At 42.0% G+C, this 26,142-nt stretch overlaps 1 protein-coding gene across 1 annotated transcript in view; it reads right to left on the bottom strand.

Moving 5' to 3' along the window:
• Positions 1–25,874, bottom strand: part of LOC306935864 (uncharacterized protein) — a 37,513-nt gene extending 11,639 nt beyond the window's left edge. Inside the window, exons 1-2 of the mRNA XM_079519157.1 lie at positions 25,626–25,874; positions 17,802–17,888 (exon numbers count right to left, since the gene is read on the bottom strand). Of these exons, the coding sequence (XP_079375283.1) occupies positions 17,802–17,868 (67 nt within the window). The 5' untranslated portion in view covers positions 17,869–17,888; positions 25,626–25,874. The remainder of the gene's footprint in view (positions 1–17,801; positions 17,889–25,625) is intronic.
• Positions 25,875–26,142: the final 268 nt, after the last annotated feature.

Below are 26,142 nucleotides of genomic sequence, written 5' to 3'. Positions count from 1 at the left end.
GCTCTATAACAGACCGCTCTGCTCTATAACACACCGCTCTGCTCTATAACAGACCGCTCTATAACAGACCGCTCTATAACAGACCGCTCTGCTCTAACAGACCGCTCCGCTCTATAACAGACCGCTCCGCTCTATAACAGACCGCTCCGCTCTATAACAGACCACTCCGCTCTATAACAGACCGCTCTATAACAGACCGCTCTGCTCTATAACAGACCACTCCACTCTATAACAGACCGCTCCGCTCTATAACAGACCGCTCTATAACAGACCGCTCTGCTCTATAACAGACCACTCCACTCTATAACAGACCGCTCTGCTCTATAACAGACCGCTCCGCTCTATAACAGACCGCTCCGCTCTATAACAGACCGCTCTATAACAGACCACTCCGCTCTATAACAGACCGCTCTGCTCTATAACAGACCGCTCCGCTCTATAACAGACCGCTCCGCTCTATAACAGACCGCTCTATAACAGACCGCTCTGCTCTATAACAGACCACTCCACTCTATAACAGACCGCTCTATAACAGACCACTCCGCTCTATAACAGACCGATCTATAACAGACCGCTCTATAACAGACCGCTCTATAACAGACCGCTCTATAACAGACCACTCCGCTCTATGACAGACCGCTCTATAACAGACCACTCCGCTCTATAACAGACCGCTCTATAACAGAACGCTCTATAACAGACCACTCTATAACAGACCGCTCTATAACAGACCGCTCTATAACAGACCGCTCTATAACAGAATGCTCTATAACAGACCGCTCTATAACAGACCGCTCTATAACAGACCACTCTATAACAGAACGCTATATAACAGACCGCTATATAACAGACCGCGCCGCTCTATAACAGACCGCTCTATAACAGACCGCTCTATAACAGAACGCTCTATAACAGACCGCTCTATCACCTGAGATTAAATTAATGATTAATGATGGCTGAAACGTTTGGGCCAAAAGGATAACAATGTTTCCATTATGGTCCTATAATTATAATTATCCTATATATTATATCATTGTCATCAACATTATCCTATAATATTACACTGCTTGGTTGAATGCTTGATTCTGATTGGTCAATAGCTGAATTCAGTGGTCTGATTACTTATTACTGTATAATGACCGCTCTGCTCTATAACAGACCGATCCGCTCTATAACAGACCGCTCTATAACAGACCGCTCTGCTCTATAACAGACCGCTCTATAACAGACCGCTCTATAACAGACCGCTCCGCTCTATAAAAGACCGCTCCGCTCTATAACAGACCACTCTATAACAGACCGCTCCGCTCTATAACAGACCGCTCCGCTCTATAACAGACCGCTCTATAACAGACCGCTCCGCTCTATAACAGACCGCTCCGCTCTATAACAGACCGCTCCGCTCTATAACAGACCGCTCTATAACAGACCGCTCCGCTCTATAACAGACCACTCCGCTCTATAACAGACCACTCTATAACAGACCGCTCCGCTCTATAACAGACCGCTCTATAACAGACCACTCTATAACAGACCACTCCGCTCTATAACAGACCGCTCCGCTCTATAACAGACCGCTCAGCTCTATAACAGACCGCTCTATAACAGACCACTCCGCTCTATAACAGACCGCTCTATAACAGACCACTCTATAACAGACCACTCCGCTCTATAACAGACCACTCCGCTCTATAACAGACCACTCTATAACAGACCGCTCCGCTCTATAACAGACCGCTCCGCTCTATAACAGACCACTCTGCTCTAGAACAGACCGCTCCGCTCTATAACAGACCGCTCGGCTCTATAACAGACCGCTCCGCTCTATAACAGACCGCTCCGCTCTATAACAGACCGCTCCGCTCTATAACAGACCGATCCGCTCTATAACAGACCACTCTGCTCTATAACAGACCACTCTGCTCTATAACAGACCACTCCGCTCTATAACAGACGGCTCCGCTCTATAACAGACCACTCTGCTCTAGAACAGACCGCTCCGCTCTATAACAGACCGCTCTATAACAGACCACTCTATAACAGACCACTCTATAACAGCCCGCTCTGCTCTATAACAGACCGCTCTATAACAGACCACTATATAACAGACCGCTCTGCTCTATAACAGACCGCTCTGCTCTATAACAGACCGCTCTATAACAGACCGCTCTAAAACAGACCGCTCTATAACAGACCGCTCTATAACAGACCGCTCTATAACAGACCGCTCTATAACAGACCGCTCTGCTCTATAACAGACCGCTCTGCTCTATAACAGACCGCTCTGCTCTATAACAGACCGCTCTATAACAGACCGCTCTATAACAGACCGCTCTATAACAGACCGCTCTGCTCTATAACCGACCGCTCTATAACAGACCGCTCTATAACAGACCGCTCTGCTCTATAACAGACCGCTCTATAACAGACCGCTCTGCTCTATAACAGACCGCTCTGCTCTATAACAGACCGCTCTATAACAGACCGCTCTATAACAGACCGCTCTGCTCTAACAGACCGCTCCGCTCTATAACAGACCGCTCCGCTCTATAACAGACCACTCCGCTCTATAACAGACCGCTCTATAACAGACCGCTCTGCTCTATAACAGACCACTCCACTCTATAACAGACCGCTCCGCTCTATAACAGACCGCTCTATAACAGACCGCTCTGCTCTATAACAGACCACTCCACTCTATAACAGACCGCTCTGCTCTATAACAGACCGCTCCGCTCTATAACAGACCGCTCCGCTCTATAACAGACCGCTCTATAACAGACCACTCCGCTCTATAACAGACCGCTCTGCTCTATAACAGACCGCTCCGCTCTATAACAGACCGCTCCGCTCTATAACAGACCGCTCTATAACAGACCGCTCTGCTCTATAACAGACCACTCCACTCTATAACAGACCGCTCTATAACAGACCACTCCGCTCTATAACAGACCGATCTATAACAGACCGCTCTATAACAGACCGCTCTATAACAGACCGCTCTATAACAGACCACTCCGCTCTATGACAGACCGCTCTATAACAGACCACTCCGCTCTATAACAGACCGCTCTATAACAGAACGCTCTATAACAGACCACTCTATAACAGACCGCTCTATAACAGACCGCTCTATAACAGACCGCTCTATAACAGAATGCTCTATAACAGACCGCTCTATAACAGACCGCTCTATAACAGACCACTCTATAACAGAACGCTATATAACAGACCGCTATATAACAGACCGCGCCGCTCTATAACAGACCGCTCTATAACAGACCGCTCTATAACAGAACGCTCTATAACAGACCGCTCTATCACCTGAGATTAAATTAATGATTAATGATGGCTGAAACGTTTGGGCCAAAAGGATAACAATGTTTCCATTATGGTCCTATAATTATAATTATCCTATATATTATATCATTGTCATCAACATTATCCTATAATATTACACTGCTTGGTTGAATGCTTGATTCTGATTGGTCAATAGCTGAATTCAGTGGTCTGATTACTTATTACTGTATAATGACCGCTCTGCTCTATAACAGACCGATCCGCTCTATAACAGACCGCTCTATAACAGACCGCTCTGCTCTATAACAGACCGCTCTATAACAGACCGCTCTATAACAGACCGCTCCGCTCTATAAAAGACCGCTCCGCTCTATAACAGACCACTCTATAACAGACCGCTCCGCTCTATAACAGACCGCTCCGCTCTATAACAGACCGCTCTATAACAGACCGCTCCGCTCTATAACAGACCGCTCCGCTCTATAACAGACCGCTCCGCTCTATAACAGACCGCTCTATAACAGACCGCTCCGCTCTATAACAGACCACTCCGCTCTATAACAGACCACTCTATAACAGACCGCTCCGCTCTATAACAGACCGCTCTATAACAGACCACTCTATAACAGACCACTCCGCTCTATAACAGACCGCTCCGCTCTATAACAGACCGCTCAGCTCTATAACAGACCGCTCTATAACAGACCACTCCGCTCTATAACAGACCGCTCTATAACAGACCACTCTATAACAGACCACTCCGCTCTATAACAGACCACTCCGCTCTATAACAGACCACTCTATAACAGACCGCTCCGCTCTATAACAGACCGCTCCGCTCTATAACAGACCACTCTGCTCTAGAACAGACCGCTCCGCTCTATAACAGACCGCTCGGCTCTATAACAGACCGCTCCGCTCTATAACAGACCGCTCCGCTCTATAACAGACCGCTCCGCTCTATAACAGACCGATCCGCTCTATAACAGACCACTCTGCTCTATAACAGACCACTCTGCTCTATAACAGACCACTCCGCTCTATAACAGACGGCTCCGCTCTATAACAGACCACTCTGCTCTAGAACAGACCGCTCCGCTCTATAACAGACCGCTCGGCTCTATAACAGACCGCTCCGCTCTATAACAGACCGCTCCGCTCTATAACAGACCACTCCGCTCTATAACAGACCACTACGCTCTATAACAGACCGCTCTGCTCTATAACAGACCACTACGCTCTATAACAGACCGCTCCGCTCTATAACAGACCGCTCTATAACAGACCACTCTATAACAGCCCGCTCTGCTCTATAACAGACCGCTCTATAACAGACCACTATATAACAGACCGCTCTGCTCTATAACAGACCGCTCTGCTCTATAACAGACCGCTCTATAACAGACCGCTCTAAAACAGACCGCTCTATAACAGACCGCTCTATAACAGACCGCTCTATAACAGACCGCTCTATAACAGACCGCTCTGCTCTATAACAGACCGCTCTGCTCTATAACAGACCGCTCTGCTCTATAACAGACCGCTCTATAACAGACCGCTCTATAACAGACCGCTCTATAACAGACCGCTCTGCTCTATAACCGACCGCTCTATAACAGACCGCTCTATAACAGACCGCTCTGCTCTATAACAGACCGCTCTATAACAGACCGCTCTGCTCTATAACAGACCGCTCTGCTCTATAACAGATCGCTCTATAACAGACCGCTCTATAACAGACCGCTCTATAACAGACCGCTCTGCTCTAACAGACCGCTCCGCTCTATAACAGACCACTCCGCTCTATAACAGACCGCTCCGCTCTATAACAGACCGCTCCGCTCTATAACAGACCACTCCGCTCTATAACAGACCGCTCTATAACAGACCGCTCTGCTCTATAACAGACCACTCCACTCTATAACAGACCGCTCTATAACAGACCGCTCTATAACAGACCGCTCTATAACAGACCGCTCTGCTCTATAACAGACCGCTCTGCTCTATAACAGACCGCTCTGCTCTATAACAGACCGCTCTATAACAGACCGCTCTATAACAGACCGCTCTATAACAGACCGCTCTGCTCTATAACCGACCGCTCTATAACAGACCGCTCTATAACAGACCGCTCTGCTCTATAACAGACCGCTCTATAACAGACCGCTCTGCTCTATAACAGACCGCTCTGCTCTATAACAGACCGCTCTATAACAGACCGCTCTATAACAGACCGCTCTGCTCTAACAGACCGCTCCGCTCTATAACAGACCACTCCGCTCTATAACAGACCGCTCCGCTCTATAACAGACCGCTCCGCTCTATAACAGACCACTCCGCTCTATAACAGACCGCTCTATAACAGACCGCTCTGCTCTATAACAGACCACTCCACTCTATAACAGACCGCTCCGCTCTATAACAGACCGCTCTATAACAGACCGCTCTGCTCTATAACAGACCACTCCACTCTATAACAGACCGCTCTGCTCTATAACAGACCGCTCCGCTCTATAACAGACCGCTCCGCTCTATAACAGACCGCTCTATAACAGACCACTCCGCTCTATAACAGACCGCTCTGCTCTATAACAGACCGCTCCGCTCTATAACAGACCGCTCCGCTCTATAACAGACCGCTCTATAACAGACCGCTCTGCTCTATAACAGACCACTCCACTCTATAACAGACCGCTCTATAACAGACCGCTCTATAACAGAACGCTCTATAACAGACCGCTATATAACAGACCGCTCCGCTCTATAACAGACCGCTCTATAACAGACCGCTCTATAACAGAACGCTCTATAACAGACCGCTCTATCACCTGAGATTCAATTAATGATGGCTGAAACGTTTGGGCCAAAAGGATAACAATGTTTCCATTATGGTCCTATAATTATAATTATCCTATATATTATATCATTGTCATCAACATTATCCTATAATATTACACTGCTTGGTTGAATGCTTGATTCTGATTGGTCAATAGCTGAATTCAGTGGTCTGATTACTTATTACTGTAAAATGACCGCTCCGCTCTATAACAGACCGCTCTATAACAGACCACTCTATAACAGACCACTCTATAACAGACCGCTCTAGAACAGACCACTCTAGAACAGACCACTCCGCTCTATAACAGACCACTCCGCTCTATAACAGACCGCTCCGCTCTATAACAGACCGCTCTGCTCTATAACAGACCGCTCTATAACAGACCGCGCTGCTCTATAACAGACCGCTCTATAACAGACCACTCTATAACAGCCCGCTCTGCTCTATAACAGACCGCTCTATAACAGACCACTATATAACAGACCGCTCTGCTCTATAACAGACCGCTCTGCTCTATAACAGACCGCTCTATAACAGACCGCTCTAAAACAGACCGCTCTATAACAGACCGCTCTATAACAGACCGCTCTATAACAGACCGCTCTATAACAGACCGCTCTGCTCTATAACAGACCGCTCTGCTCTATAACAGACCGCTCTGCTCTATAACAGACCGCTCTATAACAGACCGCTCTATAACAGACCGCTCTATAACAGACCGCTCTGCTCTATAACCGACCGCTCTATAACAGACCGCTCTATAACAGACCGCTCTGCTCTATAACAGACCGCTCTATAACAGACCGCTCTGCTCTATAACACACCGCTCTGCTCTATAACAGACCGCTCTATAACAGACCGCTCTATAACAGACCGCTCTGCTCTAACAGACCGCTCCGCTCTATAACAGACCGCTCCGCTCTATAACAGACCGCTCCGCTCTATAACAGACCACTCCGCTCTATAACAGACCGCTCTATAACAGACCGCTCTGCTCTATAACAGACCACTCCACTCTATAACAGACCGCTCCGCTCTATAACAGACCGCTCTATAACAGACCGCTCTGCTCTATAACAGACCACTCCACTCTATAACAGACCGCTCTGCTCTATAACAGACCGCTCCGCTCTATAACAGACCGCTCCGCTCTATAACAGACCGCTCTATAACAGACCACTCCGCTCTATAACAGACCGCTCTGCTCTATAACAGACCGCTCCGCTCTATAACAGACCGCTCCGCTCTATAACAGACCGCTCTATAACAGACCGCTCTGCTCTATAACAGACCACTCCACTCTATAACAGACCGCTCTATAACAGACCACTCCGCTCTATAACAGACCGATCTATAACAGACCGCTCTATAACAGACCGCTCTATAACAGACCGCTCTATAACAGACCACTCCGCTCTATGACAGACCGCTCTATAACAGACCACTCCGCTCTATAACAGACCGCTCTATAACAGAACGCTCTATAACAGACCACTCTATAACAGACCGCTCTATAACAGACCGCTCTATAACAGACCGCTCTATAACAGAATGCTCTATAACAGACCGCTCTATAACAGACCGCTCTATAACAGACCACTCTATAACAGAACGCTATATAACAGACCGCTATATAACAGACCGCGCCGCTCTATAACAGACCGCTCTATAACAGACCGCTCTATAACAGAACGCTCTATAACAGACCGCTCTATCACCTGAGATTAAATTAATGATTAATGATGGCTGAAACGTTTGGGCCAAAAGGATAACAATGTTTCCATTATGGTCCTATAATTATAATTATCCTATATATTATATCATTGTCATCAACATTATCCTATAATATTACACTGCTTGGTTGAATGCTTGATTCTGATTGGTCAATAGCTGAATTCAGTGGTCTGATTACTTATTACTGTATAATGACCGCTCTGCTCTATAACAGACCGATCCGCTCTATAACAGACCGCTCTATAACAGACCGCTCTGCTCTATAACAGACCGCTCTATAACAGACCGCTCTATAACAGACCGCTCCGCTCTATAAAAGACCGCTCCGCTCTATAACAGACCACTCTATAACAGACCGCTCCGCTCTATAACAGACCGCTCCGCTCTATAACAGACCGCTCTATAACAGACCGCTCCGCTCTATAACAGACCGCTCCGCTCTATAACAGACCGCTCCGCTCTATAACAGACCGCTCTATAACAGACCGCTCCGCTCTATAACAGACCACTCCGCTCTATAACAGACCACTCTATAACAGACCGCTCCGCTCTATAACAGACCGCTCTATAACAGACCACTCTATAACAGACCACTCCGCTCTATAACAGACCGCTCCGCTCTATAACAGACCGCTCAGCTCTATAACAGACCGCTCTATAACAGACCACTCCGCTCTATAACAGACCGCTCTATAACAGACCACTCTATAACAGACCACTCCGCTCTATAACAGACCACTCCGCTCTATAACAGACCACTCTATAACAGACCGCTCCGCTCTATAACAGACCGCTCCGCTCTATAACAGACCACTCTGCTCTAGAACAGACCGCTCCGCTCTATAACAGACCGCTCGGCTCTATAACAGACCGCTCCGCTCTATAACAGACCGCTCCGCTCTATAACAGACCGCTCCGCTCTATAACAGACCGATCCGCTCTATAACAGACCACTCTGCTCTATAACAGACCACTCTGCTCTATAACAGACCACTCCGCTCTATAACAGACGGCTCCGCTCTATAACAGACCACTCTGCTCTAGAACAGACCGCTCCGCTCTATAACAGACCGCTCTATAACAGACCACTCTATAACAGACCACTCTATAACAGCCCGCTCTGCTCTATAACAGACCGCTCTATAACAGACCACTATATAACAGACCGCTCTGCTCTATAACAGACCGCTCTGCTCTATAACAGACCGCTCTATAACAGACCGCTCTAAAACAGACCGCTCTATAACAGACCGCTCTATAACAGACCGCTCTATAACAGACCGCTCTATAACAGACCGCTCTGCTCTATAACAGACCGCTCTGCTCTATAACAGACCGCTCTGCTCTATAACAGACCGCTCTATAACAGACCGCTCTATAACAGACCGCTCTATAACAGACCGCTCTGCTCTATAACCGACCGCTCTATAACAGACCGCTCTATAACAGACCGCTCTGCTCTATAACAGACCGCTCTATAACAGACCGCTCTGCTCTATAACAGACCGCTCTGCTCTATAACAGACCGCTCTATAACAGACCGCTCTATAACAGACCGCTCTGCTCTAACAGACCGCTCCGCTCTATAACAGACCGCTCCGCTCTATAACAGACCACTCCGCTCTATAACAGACCGCTCTATAACAGACCGCTCTGCTCTATAACAGACCACTCCACTCTATAACAGACCGCTCCGCTCTATAACAGACCGCTCTATAACAGACCGCTCTGCTCTATAACAGACCACTCCACTCTATAACAGACCGCTCTGCTCTATAACAGACCGCTCCGCTCTATAACAGACCGCTCCGCTCTATAACAGACCGCTCTATAACAGACCACTCCGCTCTATAACAGACCGCTCTGCTCTATAACAGACCGCTCCGCTCTATAACAGACCGCTCCGCTCTATAACAGACCGCTCTATAACAGACCGCTCTGCTCTATAACAGACCACTCCACTCTATAACAGACCGCTCTATAACAGACCACTCCGCTCTATAACAGACCGATCTATAACAGACCGCTCTATAACAGACCGCTCTATAACAGACCGCTCTATAACAGACCACTCCGCTCTATGACAGACCGCTCTATAACAGACCACTCCGCTCTATAACAGACCGCTCTATAACAGAACGCTCTATAACAGACCACTCTATAACAGACCGCTCTATAACAGACCGCTCTATAACAGACCGCTCTATAACAGAATGCTCTATAACAGACCGCTCTATAACAGACCGCTCTATAACAGACCACTCTATAACAGAACGCTATATAACAGACCGCTATATAACAGACCGCGCCGCTCTATAACAGACCGCTCTATAACAGACCGCTCTATAACAGAACGCTCTATAACAGACCGCTCTATCACCTGAGATTAAATTAATGATTAATGATGGCTGAAACGTTTGGGCCAAAAGGATAACAATGTTTCCATTATGGTCCTATAATTATAATTATCCTATATATTATATCATTGTCATCAACATTATCCTATAATATTACACTGCTTGGTTGAATGCTTGATTCTGATTGGTCAATAGCTGAATTCAGTGGTCTGATTACTTATTACTGTATAATGACCGCTCTGCTCTATAACAGACCGATCCGCTCTATAACAGACCGCTCTATAACAGACCGCTCTGCTCTATAACAGACCGCTCTATAACAGACCGCTCTATAACAGACCGCTCCGCTCTATAAAAGACCGCTCCGCTCTATAACAGACCACTCTATAACAGACCGCTCCGCTCTATAACAGACCGCTCCGCTCTATAACAGACCGCTCTATAACAGACCGCTCCGCTCTATAACAGACCGCTCCGCTCTATAACAGACCGCTCCGCTCTATAACAGACCGCTCTATAACAGACCGCTCCGCTCTATAACAGACCACTCCGCTCTATAACAGACCACTCTATAACAGACCGCTCCGCTCTATAACAGACCGCTCTATAACAGACCACTCTATAACAGACCACTCCGCTCTATAACAGACCGCTCCGCTCTATAACAGACCGCTCAGCTCTATAACAGACCGCTCTATAACAGACCACTCCGCTCTATAACAGACCGCTCTATAACAGACCACTCTATAACAGACCACTCCGCTCTATAACAGACCACTCCGCTCTATAACAGACCACTCTATAACAGACCGCTCCGCTCTATAACAGACCGCTCCGCTCTATAACAGACCACTCTGCTCTAGAACAGACCGCTCCGCTCTATAACAGACCGCTCGGCTCTATAACAGACCGCTCCGCTCTATAACAGACCGCTCCGCTCTATAACAGACCGCTCCGCTCTATAACAGACCGATCCGCTCTATAACAGACCACTCTGCTCTATAACAGACCACTCTGCTCTATAACAGACCACTCCGCTCTATAACAGACGGCTCCGCTCTATAACAGACCACTCTGCTCTAGAACAGACCGCTCCGCTCTATAACAGACCGCTCGGCTCTATAACAGACCGCTCCGCTCTATAACAGACCGCTCTGCTCTATAACAGACCGCTCCGCTCTATAACAGACCGCTCCGCTCTATAACAGACCACTACGCTCTATAACAGACCGCTCTGCTCTATAACAGACCACTACGCTCTATAACAGACCGCTCCGCTCTATAACAGACCGCTCTATAACAGACCACTCTATAACAGCCCGCTCTGCTCTATAACAGACCGCTCTATAACAGACCACTATATAACAGACCGCTCTGCTCTATAACAGACCGCTCTGCTCTATAACAGACCGCTCTATAACAGACCGCTCTAAAACAGACCGCTCTATAACAGACCGCTCTATAACAGACCGCTCTATAACAGACCGCTCTATAACAGACCGCTCTGCTCTATAACAGACCGCTCTGCTCTATAACAGACCGCTCTGCTCTATAACAGACCGCTCTATAACAGACCGCTCTATAACAGACCGCTCTATAACAGACCGCTCTATAACAGACCGCTCTGCTCTATAACCGACCGCTCTATAACAGACCGCTCTATAACAGACCGCTCTGCTCTATAACAGACCGCTCTATAACAGACCGCTCTGCTCTATAACAGACCGCTCTGCTCTATAACAGATCGCTCTATAACAGACCGCTCTATAACAGACCGCTCTGCTCTAACAGACCGCTCCGCTCTATAACAGACCACTCCGCTCTATAACAGACCGCTCCGCTCTATAACAGACCGCTCCGCTCTATAACAGACCACTCCGCTCTATAACAGACCGCTCTATAACAGACCGCTCTGCTCTATAACAGACCACTCCACTCTATAACAGACCGCTCCGCTCTATAACAGACCGCTCTATAACAGACCGCTCTGCTCTATAACAGACCACTCCAATCTATAACAGACCGCTCTGCTCTATAACAGACCGCTCCGCTCTATAACAGACCGCTCCGCTCTATAACAGACCGCTCTATAACAGACCACTCCGCTCTATAACAGACCGCTCTGCTCTATAACAGACCGCTCCGCTCTATAACAGACCGCTCCGCTCTATAACAGACCGCTCTATAACAGACCGCTCTGCTCTATAACAGACCACTCCACTCTATAACAGACCGCTCTATAACAGACCACTCCGCTCTATAACAGACCGATCTATAACAGACCGATCTATAACAGACCGCTCTATAACAGACCGCTCTATAACAGACCGCTCTATAACAGACCACTCCGCTCTATGACAGACCGCTCTATAACAGACCACTCCGCTCTATAACAGACCGCTCTATAACAGAACGCTCTATAACAGACCACTCTATAACAGACCGCTCTATAACAGACCGCTCTATAACAGACCGCTCTATAACAGAATGCTCTATAACAGACCGCTCTATAACAGACCGCTCTATAACAGACCACTCTATAACAGAACGCTATATAACAGACCGCTATATAACAGACCGCGCCGCTCTATAACAGACCGCTCTATAACAGACCGCTCTATAACAGACCACTCCGCTCTATAACAGACGGCTCCGCTCTATAACAGACCACTCTGCTCTAGAACAGACCGCTCCGCTCTATAACAGACCGCTCGGCTCTATAACAGACCGCTCCGCTCTATAACAGACCGCTCTGCTCTATAACAGACCGCTCCGCTCTATAACAGACCACTCCGCTCTATAACAGACCACTACGCTCTATAACAGACCGCTCTGCTCTATAACAGACCACTACGCTCTATAACAGACCGCTCCGCTCTATAACAGACCGCTCTATAACAGACCACTCTATAACAGCCCGCTCTGCTCTATAACAGACCGCTCTATAACAGACCACTATATAACAGACCGCTCTGCTCTATAACAGACCGCTCTGCTCTATAACAGACCGCTCTATAACAGACCGCTCTAAAACAGACCGCTCTATAACAGACCGCTCTATAACAGACCGCTCTATAACAGACCGCTCTATAACAGACCGCTCTGCTCTATAACAGACCGCTCTGCTCTATAACAGACCGCTCTGCTCTATAACAGACCGCTCTATAACAGACCGCTCTATAACAGACCGCTCTATAACAGACCGCTCTGCTCTATAACCGACCGCTCTATAACAGACCGCTCTATAACAGACCGCTCTATAACAGACCGCTCTGCTCTATAACAGACCGCTCTATAACAGACCGCTCTGCTCTATAACAGACCGCTCTGCTCTATAACAGACCGCTCTATAACAGACCGCTCTATAACAGACCGCTCTGCTCTAACAGACCGCTCCGCTCTATAACAGACCACTCCGCTCTATAACAGACCGCTCCGCTCTATAACAGACCGCTCCGCTCTATAACAGACCACTCCGCTCTATAACAGACCGCTCTATAACAGACCGCTCTGCTCTATAACAGACCACTCCACTCTATAACAGACCGCTCCGCTCTATAACAGACCGCTCTATAACAGACCGCTCTGCTCTATAACAGACCACTCCACTCTATAACAGACCGCTCTGCTCTATAACAGACCGCTCCGCTCTATAACAGACCGCTCCGCTCTATAACAGACCGCTCTATAACAGACCACTCCGCTCTATAACAGACCGCTCTGCTCTATAACAGACCGCTCCGCTCTATAACAGACCGCTCCGCTCTATAACAGACCGCTCTATAACAGACCGCTCTGCTCTATAACAGACCACTCCACTCTATAACAGACCGCTCTATAACAGACCACTCCGCTCTATAACAGACCGATCTATAACAGACCGATCTATAACAGACCGCTCTATAACAGACCGCTCTATAACAGACCACTCCGCTCTATGACAGACCGCTCTATAACAGACCACTCCGCTCTATAACAGACCGCTCTATAACAGAACGCTCTATAACAGACCACTCTATAACAGACCGCTCTATAACAGACCGCTCTATAACAGACCGCTCTATAACAGAATGCTCTATAACAGACCGCTCTATAACAGACCGCTCTATAACAGACCACTCTATAACAGAACGCTATATAACAGACCGCTATATAACAGACCGCGCCGCTCTATAACAGACCGCTCTATAACAGACCGCTCTATAACAGAACGCTCTATAACAGACCGCTCTATCACCTGAGATTAAATTAATGATTAATGATGGCTGAAACGTTTGGGCCAAAAGGATAACAATGTTTCCATTATGGTCCTATAATTATAATTATCCTATATATTATATCATTGTCATCAACATTATCCTATAATATTACACTGCTTGGTTGAATGCTTGATTCTGATTGGTCAATAGCTGAATTCAGTGGTCTGATTACTTATTACTGTATAATGACCGCTCTGCTCTATAACAGACCGATCCGCTCTATAACAGACCGCTCTATAACAGACCGCTCTGCTCTATAACAGACCGCTCTATAACAGACCGCTCTATAACAGACCGCTCCGCTCTATAAAAGACCGCTCCGCTCTATAACAGACCACTCTATAACAGACCGCTCCGCTCTATAACAGACCGCTCCGCTCTATAACAGACCGCTCTATAACAGACCGCTCCGCTCTATAACAGACCGCTCCGCTCTATAACAGACCGCTCCGCTCTATAACAGACCGCTCTATAACAGACCGCTCCGCTCTATAACAGACCACTCCGCTCTATAACAGACCACTCTATAACAGACCGCTCCGCTCTATAACAGACCGCTCTATAACAGACCACTCTATAACAGACCACTCCGCTCTATAACAGACCGCTCCGCTCTATAACAGACCGCTCAGCTCTATAACAGACCGCTCTATAACAGACCACTCCGCTCTATAACAGACCGCTCTATAACAGACCACTCTATAACAGACCACTCCGCTCTATAACAGACCACTCCGCTCTATAACAGACCACTCTATAACAGACCGCTCCGCTCTATAACAGACCGCTCCGCTCTATAACAGACCACTCTGCTCTAGAACAGACCGCTCCGCTCTATAACAGACCGCTCGGCTCTATAACAGACCGCTCCGCTCTATAACAGACCGCTCCGCTCTATAACAGACCGCTCCGCTCTATAACAGACCACTCCGCTCTATAACAGACCACTCCGCTCTATAACAGACGGCTCCGCTCTATAACAGACGGCTCCGCTCTATAACAGACCGCTCCGCTCTATAACAGACCGCTCCGCTCTATAACAGACCGCTCCGCTCTATAACAGACCACTACGCTCTATAACAGACCGCTCTGCTCTATAACAGACCACTACGCTCTATAACAGACCGCTCCGCTCTATAACAGACCGATCTGCTCTATAACAGACCACTACGCTCTATAACAGACCACTCCGCTCTATAACAGACCGCTCTGCTCTATAACAGACCACTACGCTCTATAACAGACCGCTCTGCTCTATAACAGACCGCTCTATAACAGACCGTTCTGCTCTATAACAGACCGATCCGCTCTATAACCGACCGCTCCGCTCTATAACCGACCGCTCTGCTCTATAACAGACCGATCCGCTCTATAACAGACCGCTCTGCTCTATAACAGACCGCTCTGCTCTATAACAGACCGCTCTGCTCTATAACAGACCGATCCGCTCTATAACAGACCGCTCTATAACAGAACGCTCTATAACAGACTACTCCGCTCTATAACAGACCGCTCTATAACAGACCGCTCTATAACAGACCGCTCTGCTCTATAACAGACCACTCTGCTCTATAACAGACCACTCCGCTCTATAACAGACCGCTCCGCTCTATAACAGACCGCTCCGCTCTATAACAGACCGCTATACAACAGACCGCTCTGCTCTATAACAGACCGCTCCGCTTTATAACAGACCGCTCCGCTCTATAACAGACCGATGGCTAATCAAACCCAAAAATGATTGCTCCAGTGATTAGAAATTGATAATTCAAAATATGATTTACATTGTACACTGAAACAGCTCTCAGTCACTCTTTTAGGACGTAAACAAACACAAGTTGAAGGAGATGAATTATCTCCCTACAACGACCACCTAGCCAGACATTAACCCTTACATAAAAGGTGAATTATCTCCCAACAACGACCACCTAGCCAGACATTATCCCTTACATAAAGGAGGTGAATTATCTCCTACAACGACCACCTAGCCAGACATTATCCCTTACATAAAGGAGGTGAATTATCTCCTACAACGACCACCTAGCCAGACATTATCCCTTACATAAAGGAGGTGAATTATCTCCTACAACGACCACCTAGCCAGACATTATCCCTTACATAATCTCCAGATATTATCGTTTCATCAACGTTATCTGTAGTAGAGTTCTCATCGGGCCTGAAAATTAAGGCCCGGCCCTACCCTAACTGGGTCGGCTCGAGGCTCGGCCCGACCCTAAAAATGACCATAACGTTAGGCCCGAAAACCCAAAAAAGCCTGAGTGAAAGAAAAAAAAGGAAAAAGAAAAATGCCACTATATGACCGCGGCGCTTTGCGCCTTGGTTCAAATGTTATTGAGGCGAGTGTGAACGGACTAATCGCCGAAATAAAGGATTTATGTAACTCATGTTAATTGGCTGATAATGTTTAATTTCCAACATTCTAATGGTTTCCAGCGATTTCCAGGGGTGAGTAAACATCTTTGAATCAGCCATCATCCTCTGATGTGACGCAGTTAATATGTCCAATACTGTCCCCGTTAACAAAGTGCAACTTTTTCATCATTCACCGTTGGCTAACGGTGTGCAACAGTCCCGAACAGAGCTATACAATATTATGACAACTGTCCTAACCCTAGCCCTAACCCTTGGTCATCATGTAACTATATTACGTGTATGCAGTGAACATTAACATTAGCGCTTTCATAGTTATATGGAGCATTTACCGTGGTGAGTGTTGACGTTGATTAGGTAGCCTAATTTAGCTTATTCGCCCAGCTGGGTTCAACGAGACAGCAGTGTCTCGTTAAGCCCCGACATTTCCAAAGCGAGCTATTGCGGATGAATCGATGGTCGTATAGAACATTTAAGCATATGGCAAGTTAACTTAAGTTATATACTTTGATGCTGAGCACTAAGCAACTAATTTAGTTCGCAAACCAGAGGCCAGACAGCAGTAGCAAGTTCAACAACCACCATTCTATTCTGTCACTTCTCTGGTGCGCTGCTGCTGCCTCCTCCTCCACCATGCAGTCCGGTCACATAAAAGTTAATCGCCAACATTCACCAGCTCAGCCCTCTTCATAAATACATTACACAAACAATATAATTGTTATTTTTATTATAATAAAATTATAAAATATATTAATACAATAATAATAATAAAAAAGAAAATCACAGAGCCCGAGGCTCGGCCCGGCCCGACTAATTATTGTGCATTTTGGGCCCGACCCTACCCGAAAATGTCGGGCCGGGTCGGGTAGGGTCGGGTTCGGGCAGAGATTGAGAACTCTAATCTGTAGTGACAGTACATACTGAGTTGTGGCTGGTCTTCTGGTTCCTCCTTAATAGAAACGTCTCTGGAAGAGTCTGGAGAGTTCATCTGCACTCTGGACTCTGGCTCTGAAATGAAGAAATTAAATCTATTTATTTACTGTCTAATAGAACTGCTGCACGCTGGACTCTGGCTCTGAAATGAAGAAATTAAATCTATGTATTTACTGTCTAATAGAACTGCTGCACGCTGGACTCTGGCTCTGAAATGAAGAAATTAAATCTATGTATTTACTGTCTACAGTCTGGACTCCACACCCTGGTCTGAAATTAAGACATTCAATCTATGTATTTACTGTCTACAGTCTGGACTCCACACCCTGGTCTGAAATGAAGACATTAACCCATTTAGAGTCAGACCTGAGAACTGATTCTACAAATGTCTTCTAAATCAGACAGTTTTCTGAAAAACCTCATGTTTCTATGTCAGTGGTTCTCACAGGGTTAAACCTCATGTTTCTATATCAGTGGATCTCACAGGGTTAAACCCTAAGTTTCTATATCAGTGGTTCTCACAGGGTTAAACCCTATGTTTCTATATCAGTGGATCTCACAGGGTTAAACCCTATGTTTCTATATCAGTGGATGGATCTCACAGGGTTAAACCCTATGTTTCTATATCAGTGGATCTCACAGGGTTAAACCCTATGTTTCTATATCAGTGGATCTCACAGGGTTAAACCCTATGTTTCTATATCAGTGGATCTCACAGGGTTAAACCTCATGTTTCTATCAGTGGATCTCACAGGGTTAAACCCTATGTTTCTATATCAGTGGATCTCAAACTATTTCATGTCAAGGACCCCCAGAATTATATGTATATATTTGGCCGAAGACCCCCATCTGAATATATGTAGTTCCAGGAGTTTCAGGGTAGAATTATAACTTTCATTTAATTTCAGATTTCAGATTGCATCCCCAAACTACAACTTATTTTCACAACTCCACAAGTAAGGATGAATGATCCTCACTTCCTAAAATCCCAAACTGAATGTCAGATTGTGAGATGTTTAGTTCAGACGTATCAAAGTCCAAGATGACAGAGGGTTAGGGTTAGGGTCAAGATGATGGACAGAGAGCCTTTAGGGTTAGGGTTAGGGTTAGATGATGGACAGAGAGCCTTTGGTCAACAAGAAGAAACACTGTCCCAGTTTTATAACGGTGTGTCTGTGAAATACTGTCCAGATTTATTACTGTGAAATATAATGAAATGTACCCATTCTGCATACTGTGAAATATAATGAAATGTACCCATTCTACATACTGTGAAATATAATGAAATGTACCCATTCTACATAATGTGAAATATAATGAAATGTACCCATTCTACATACTGTGAAATATAATGAAATGTACCCATTCTATATACTGTGAAATATAATGAAATGTACCCATTCTACATACTGTGAAATATAATGAAATGTACCCATTCTACATACTGTGAAATATAATGAAATGTACCCATTCTACATACTGTGAAATATAATTAAATGTACCCATTCTACATACTGTGAAATATAATTAAATGTACCCATTCTACATACTGTGAAACATAATTAAATGTACCCATTGTACATACTGTGAAATATAATGAAATGTACCCATTCTACATACTGTGAAATATAATGAAATGTACCCATTGTACATACTGTGAAATATAATTAAATGTACCCATTCTACATACTGTGAAATATAATTAAATGTACCCATTCTATATATAATGAAATGTACCCATTCTGCATACTGTGAAATATAATGAAATGTACCCATTCTACATACTGTGAAATATAATGAAATGTACCCATTCTACATACTGTGAAATATAATGAAATGTACCCATTCTGCATACTGTGAAATATAATGAAATGTACCCATTCTACATACTGTGAAATATAATGAAATGTACCCATTCTACATACTGTGAAATATAATGAAATGTACCCATTCTACATACTGTGAAATATAATGAAATGTACCCATTCTATACTGTGAAATATAATGAAATGTACCCATTCTACATACTGTGAAATATAATGAAATGTACCCATTCTACATACTGTGAAATATAATGAAATGTACCCATTCTGCATACTGTGAAATATAATGAAATGTACCCATTCTACATACTGTGAAATATAATTAAATGTACCCATTCTACATACTGTGAAATATAATGAAATGTACCCATTCTACATACTGTGAAATATAATGAAATGTACCCATTCTACATACTGTGAAATATAATGAAATGTACCCATTCTGCATACTGTGAAATATAATGAAATGTACCCATTCTGCATACTGTGAAATATAATGAAATGTACCCATTCTGCATACTGTGAAATATAATGAAATGTACCCATTCTACATACTGTGAAATATAATTAAATGTACCCATTCTATATATAATGAAATGTACCCATTCTGCATACTGTGAAATATAATGAAATGTACCCATTCTACATACTGTGAAATATAATGAAATGTACCCATTCTATATACTGTGAAATATAATGAAATGTACCCATTCTACATACTGTGAAATATAATGAAATGTACCCATTCTACATACTGTGAAATATAATGAAATGTACCCATTCTACATACTGTGAAATATAATTAAATGTACCCATTCTACATACTGTGAAATATAATGAAATGTACCCATTCTACATACTGTGAAATATAATGAAATGTACCCATTCTACATACTGTGAAATATAATGAAATGTACCCATTGTACATACTGTGAAATATAATTAAATGTACCCATTCTACATACTGTGAAATATAATGAAATGTACCCATTCTACATACTGTGAAATATAATGAAATGTACCCATTCTACATACTGTGAAATATAATTAAATGTACCCATTCTACATACTGTGAAATATAATTAAATGTACCCATTCTACATACTGTGAAATATAATGAAATGTACCCATTCTACATACTGTGAAATATAATTAAATGTACCCATTCTACATACTGTGAAATATAATTAAATGTACCCATTCTATATATAATGAAATGTACCCATTCTGCATACTGTGAAATATAATGAAATGTACCCATTCTACATACTGTGAAATATAATGAAATGTACCCATTCTATATACTGTGAAATATAATGAAATGTACCCATTCTACATACTGTGAAATATAATGAAATGTACCCATTCTACATACTGTGAAATATAATTAAATGTACCCATTCTACATACTGTGAAATATAATTAAATGTACCCATTCTACATACTGTGAAATATAATTAAATGTACCCATTCTACATACTGTGAAATATAATGAAATGTACCCATTCTACATACTGTGAAATATAATGAAATGTACCCATTGTACATACTGTGAAATATAATTAAATGTACCCATTCTACATACTGTGAAATATAATTAAATGTACCCATTCTATATATAATTAAATGTACCCATTCTGCATACTGTGAAATATAATGAAATGTACCCATTCTACATACTGTGAAATATAATGAAATGTACCCATTCTACATACTGTGAAATATAATGAAATGTACCCATTCTGCATACTGTGAAATATAATGAAATGTACCCATTCTACATACTGTGAAATATAATGAAATGTACCCATTCTACATACTGTGAAATATAATGAAATGTACCCATTCTACATACTGTGAAATATAATGAAATGTACCCATTCTATACTGTGAAATATAATGAAATGTACCCATTCTACATACTGTGAAATATAATGAAATGTACCCATTCTACATACTGTGAAATATAATGAAATGTACCCATTCTGCATACTGTGAAATATAATGAAATGTACCCATTCTGCATACTGTGAAATATAATGAAATGTACCCATTCTACATACTGTGAAATATAATTAAATGTACCCATTCTATATATAATGAAATGTACCCATTCTGCATACTGTGAAATATAATGAAATGTACCCATTCTACATACTGTGAAATATAATTAAATGTACCCATTCTATATATAATGAAATGTACCCATTCTGCATACTGTGAAATATAATGAAATGTACCCATTCTACATACTGTGAAATATAATGAAATGTACCCATTCTACATACTGTGAAATATAATGAAATGTACCCATTCTACATACTGTGAAATATAATGAAATGTACCCATTCTACATACTGTGAAATATAATGAAATGTACCCATTCTGCATACTGTGAAATATAATGAAATGTACCCATTCTACATACTGTGAAATATAATTAAATGTACCCATTCTATATATAATGAAATGTACCCATTCTGCATACTGTGAAATATAATGAAATGTACCCATTCTACATACTGTGAAATATAATGAAATGTACCCATTCTATATACTGTGAAATATAATGAAATGTACCCATTCTACATACTGTGAAATATAATGAAATGTACCCATTCTACATACTGTGAAATATAATGAAATGTACCCATTCTACATACTGTGAAATATAATGAAATGTACCCATTCTGCATACTGTGAAATATAATGAAATGTACCCATTCTACATACTGTGAAATATAATTAAATGTACCCATTCTACATACTGTGAAATATAATTAAATGTACCCATTCTACATACTGTGAAATATAATGAAATGTACCCATTCTGCATACTGTGAAATATAATTTAATGTACCCATTCTACATACTGTGAAATATAATTAAATGTACCCATTCTATATATAATGAAATGTACCCATTCTGCATACTGTGAAATATAATGAAATGTACCCATTCTACATACTGTGAAATATAATGAAATGTACCCATTCTATATACTGTGAAATATAATGAAATGTACCCATTCTACATACTGTGAAATATAATGAAATGTACCCATTCTACATACTGTGAAATATAATGAAATGTACCCATTCTACATACTGTGAAATATAATTAAATGTACCCATTCTACATACTGTGAAATATAATTAAATGTACCCATTCTACATACTGTGAAATATAATGAAATGTACCCATTCTACATACTGTGAAATATAATGAAATGTACCCATTGTACATACTGTGAAATATAATTAAATGTACCCATTCTACATACTGTGAAATATAATTAAATGTACCCATTCTACATACTGTGAAATATAATGAAATGTACCCATTCTACATACTGTGAAATATAATTAAATGTACCCATTCTGACTACATACTGTGAAATATAATTAAATGTACCCATTCTACATACTGTGAAATATAATGAAATGTACCCATTCTACATACTGTGAAATATAATGAAATGTACCCATTCTACATACTGTGAAATATAATTAAATGTACCCATTCTATATATAATGAAATGTACCCATTCTGCATACTGTGAAATATAATGAAATGTACCCATTCTACATACTGTGAAATATAATGAAATGTACCCATTCTATATACTGTGAAATATAATGAAATGTACCCATTCTACATACTGTGAAATATAATGAAATGTACCCATTCTACATACTGTGAAATATAATGAAATGTACCCATTCTACATACTGTGAAATATAATTAAATGTACCCATTCTACATACTGTGAAAAATAATTAAATGTACCCATTCTACATACTGTGAAATATAATGAAATGTACCCATTCTACATACTGTGAAATATAATGAAATGTACCCATTGTACATACTGTGAAATATAATTAAATGTACCCATTCTACATACTGTGAAATATAATTAAATGTACCCATTCTATATATAATGAAATGTACCCATTCTGCATACTGTGAAATATAATGAAATGTACCCATTCTACATACTGTGAAATATAATGAAATGTACCCATTCTACATACTGTGAAATATAATGAAATGTACCCATTCTGCATACTGTGAAATATAATGAAATGTACCCATTCTACATACTGTGAAATATAATGAAATGTACCCATTCTACATACTGTGAAATATAATGAAATGTACCCATTCTACATACTGTGAAATATAATGAAATGTACCCATTCTATACTGTGAAATATAATGAAATGTACCCATTCTACATACTGTGAAATATAATGAAATGTACCCATTCTACATACTGTGAAATATAATGAAATGTACCCATTCTGCATACTGTGAAATATAATGAAATGTACCCATTCTACATACTGTGAAATATAATTAAATGTACCCATTCTACATACTGTGAAATATAATTAAATGTACCCATTCTACATACTGTGAAATATAATGAAATGTACCCATTCTGCATACTGTGAAATATAATGAAATGTACCCATTCTACATACTGTGAAATATAATGAAATGTACCCATTCTACATACTGTGAAATATAATTAAATGTACCCATTCTGCATACTGTGAAATATAATTAAATGTACCCATTCTGCATACTGTGAAATATAATGAAATGTACCCATTCTGCATACTGTGAAATATAATGAAATGTACCCATTCTGCATACTGTGAAATATAATGAAATGTACCCATTCTACATACTGTGAAATATAATGAAATGTACCCATTCTACATACTGTGAAATATAATTAAATGTACCCATTCTGCATACTGTGAAATATAATTAAATGTACCCATTCTGCATACTGTGAAATATAATGAAATGTACCCATTCTGCATACTGTGAAATATAATGAAATGTACATACTGTGAAATATAATGAAATGTACCCATTCTACATACTGTGAAATATAATGAAATGTACCCATTCTACATACTGTGAAATATAATTAAATGTACCCATTCTGCATACTGTGAAATATAATTAAATGTACCCATTCTGCATACTGTGAAATATAATGAAATGTACCCATTCTGCATACTGTGAAATATAATGAAATGTACCCATTCTGCATACTGTGAAATATAATGAAATGTACCCATTCTACATACTGTGAAATATAATGAAATGTACCCATTCTACATACTGTGAAATATAATTAAATGTACCCATTCTGCATACTGTGAAATATAATTAAATGTACCCATTCTGCATACTGTGAAATATAATGAAATGTACCCATTCTGCATACTGTGAAATATAATGAAATGTACATACTGTGAAATATAATGAAATGTACCCATTCTACATACTGTGAAATATAATGAAATGTACCCATTTTCAATCAATCACACCTCCATATCACGTGTAATTTTGTCTTGTTCCACACAGTTGCAGTTGCAGAAATGATATGCTGTGTAGGCACTAGGCAACCGGCTCTGGTCCATAGCTCTAATGCCTTCATTAGAGCTAGAGCTATGGACCAGAGCTGGCTGCCTACTACTACTACTAATAATAATAATAATAATGAAAACATTGTTTTCTTTTGTCAGGTTCACTAATAATACTGGAATGCCTCTTTTTCTTTCAGGCCAATATATAAACAAAGCACGACACACTGTTACATTCTTATTGTATATTGGTTGATTGATTGATTGAAATATTTATTAACAGTTTGCAGAATTACAGTAGTATTTCAAGCACAACTCAATACAAAGAATGTTAACTGTGAGTGGACGACCCAATAAAGCATTACACTTGTTTACAAGAGGGTCCACCTTGTTCAATTCATCAAAACATTTAGAGACGTACAAATAGACACTTCTATATAGACAAAGAACAGAACAGGAATTAATCATAAAGGAGGTAAAAATGGAAAGGAAACATATACAGTGAGGGGAAAAACTACCTTCTACTGGTAGAAAACACACACTTATTTTATATATTATATATTCTTAGTGTATATATTATAAACTAAACATAAACATACCGTCTTCTTCTGGTAGAAACGCCTCCAGTCCAACGTGTGTACTTGAAGCTAGCTTAGCTTCCTAAACAAACAAACTCTGGGTGAAATAAATAAATTCCTCCCGTTTTCACAACGAGTCAATCTGTCCGTTATTCTCTTTAGTCACACAAACACAGGCTCGTTTCATACCGTTTAAACATTATGAAGAAAGGTTTTCTCCATGGAGGAAAAGCTGTTTATTCTAATAACTTCTAACAGACTTTCTGTGAATCTCGTTCACTCTGCTCTGTTTGTTTACTGTTTCCACCCGGACGACAGTCAGGGACGGCCGAGGAACTCTGTCCGTCTCTCTCTATCGTCCGGGTGGAAACACACACACTGTTCCGAGTTCTTTCCGGCAGGAAACCCGTTTTAAAATCTGTTTTTTTAGATTTAGAATCTAGATCATATAATTATAAACAGTCTAAACGGTACCTTTTAACTGTTTATTTAAATGTTGGATTCAGATTGAACTAAACCGATTATACTAAAGCTACCC

This window comes from Electrona antarctica (assembly GCF_951216825.1).
Source record: "Electrona antarctica genome assembly, chromosome: 13".
NCBI classification, from domain to species: domain Eukaryota; kingdom Metazoa; phylum Chordata; class Actinopteri; order Myctophiformes; family Myctophidae; genus Electrona; species Electrona antarctica.
The sequence above is the reverse complement of the archived record's forward strand: the minus strand, read 5'-3'. Positions and strand labels throughout refer to the sequence as shown.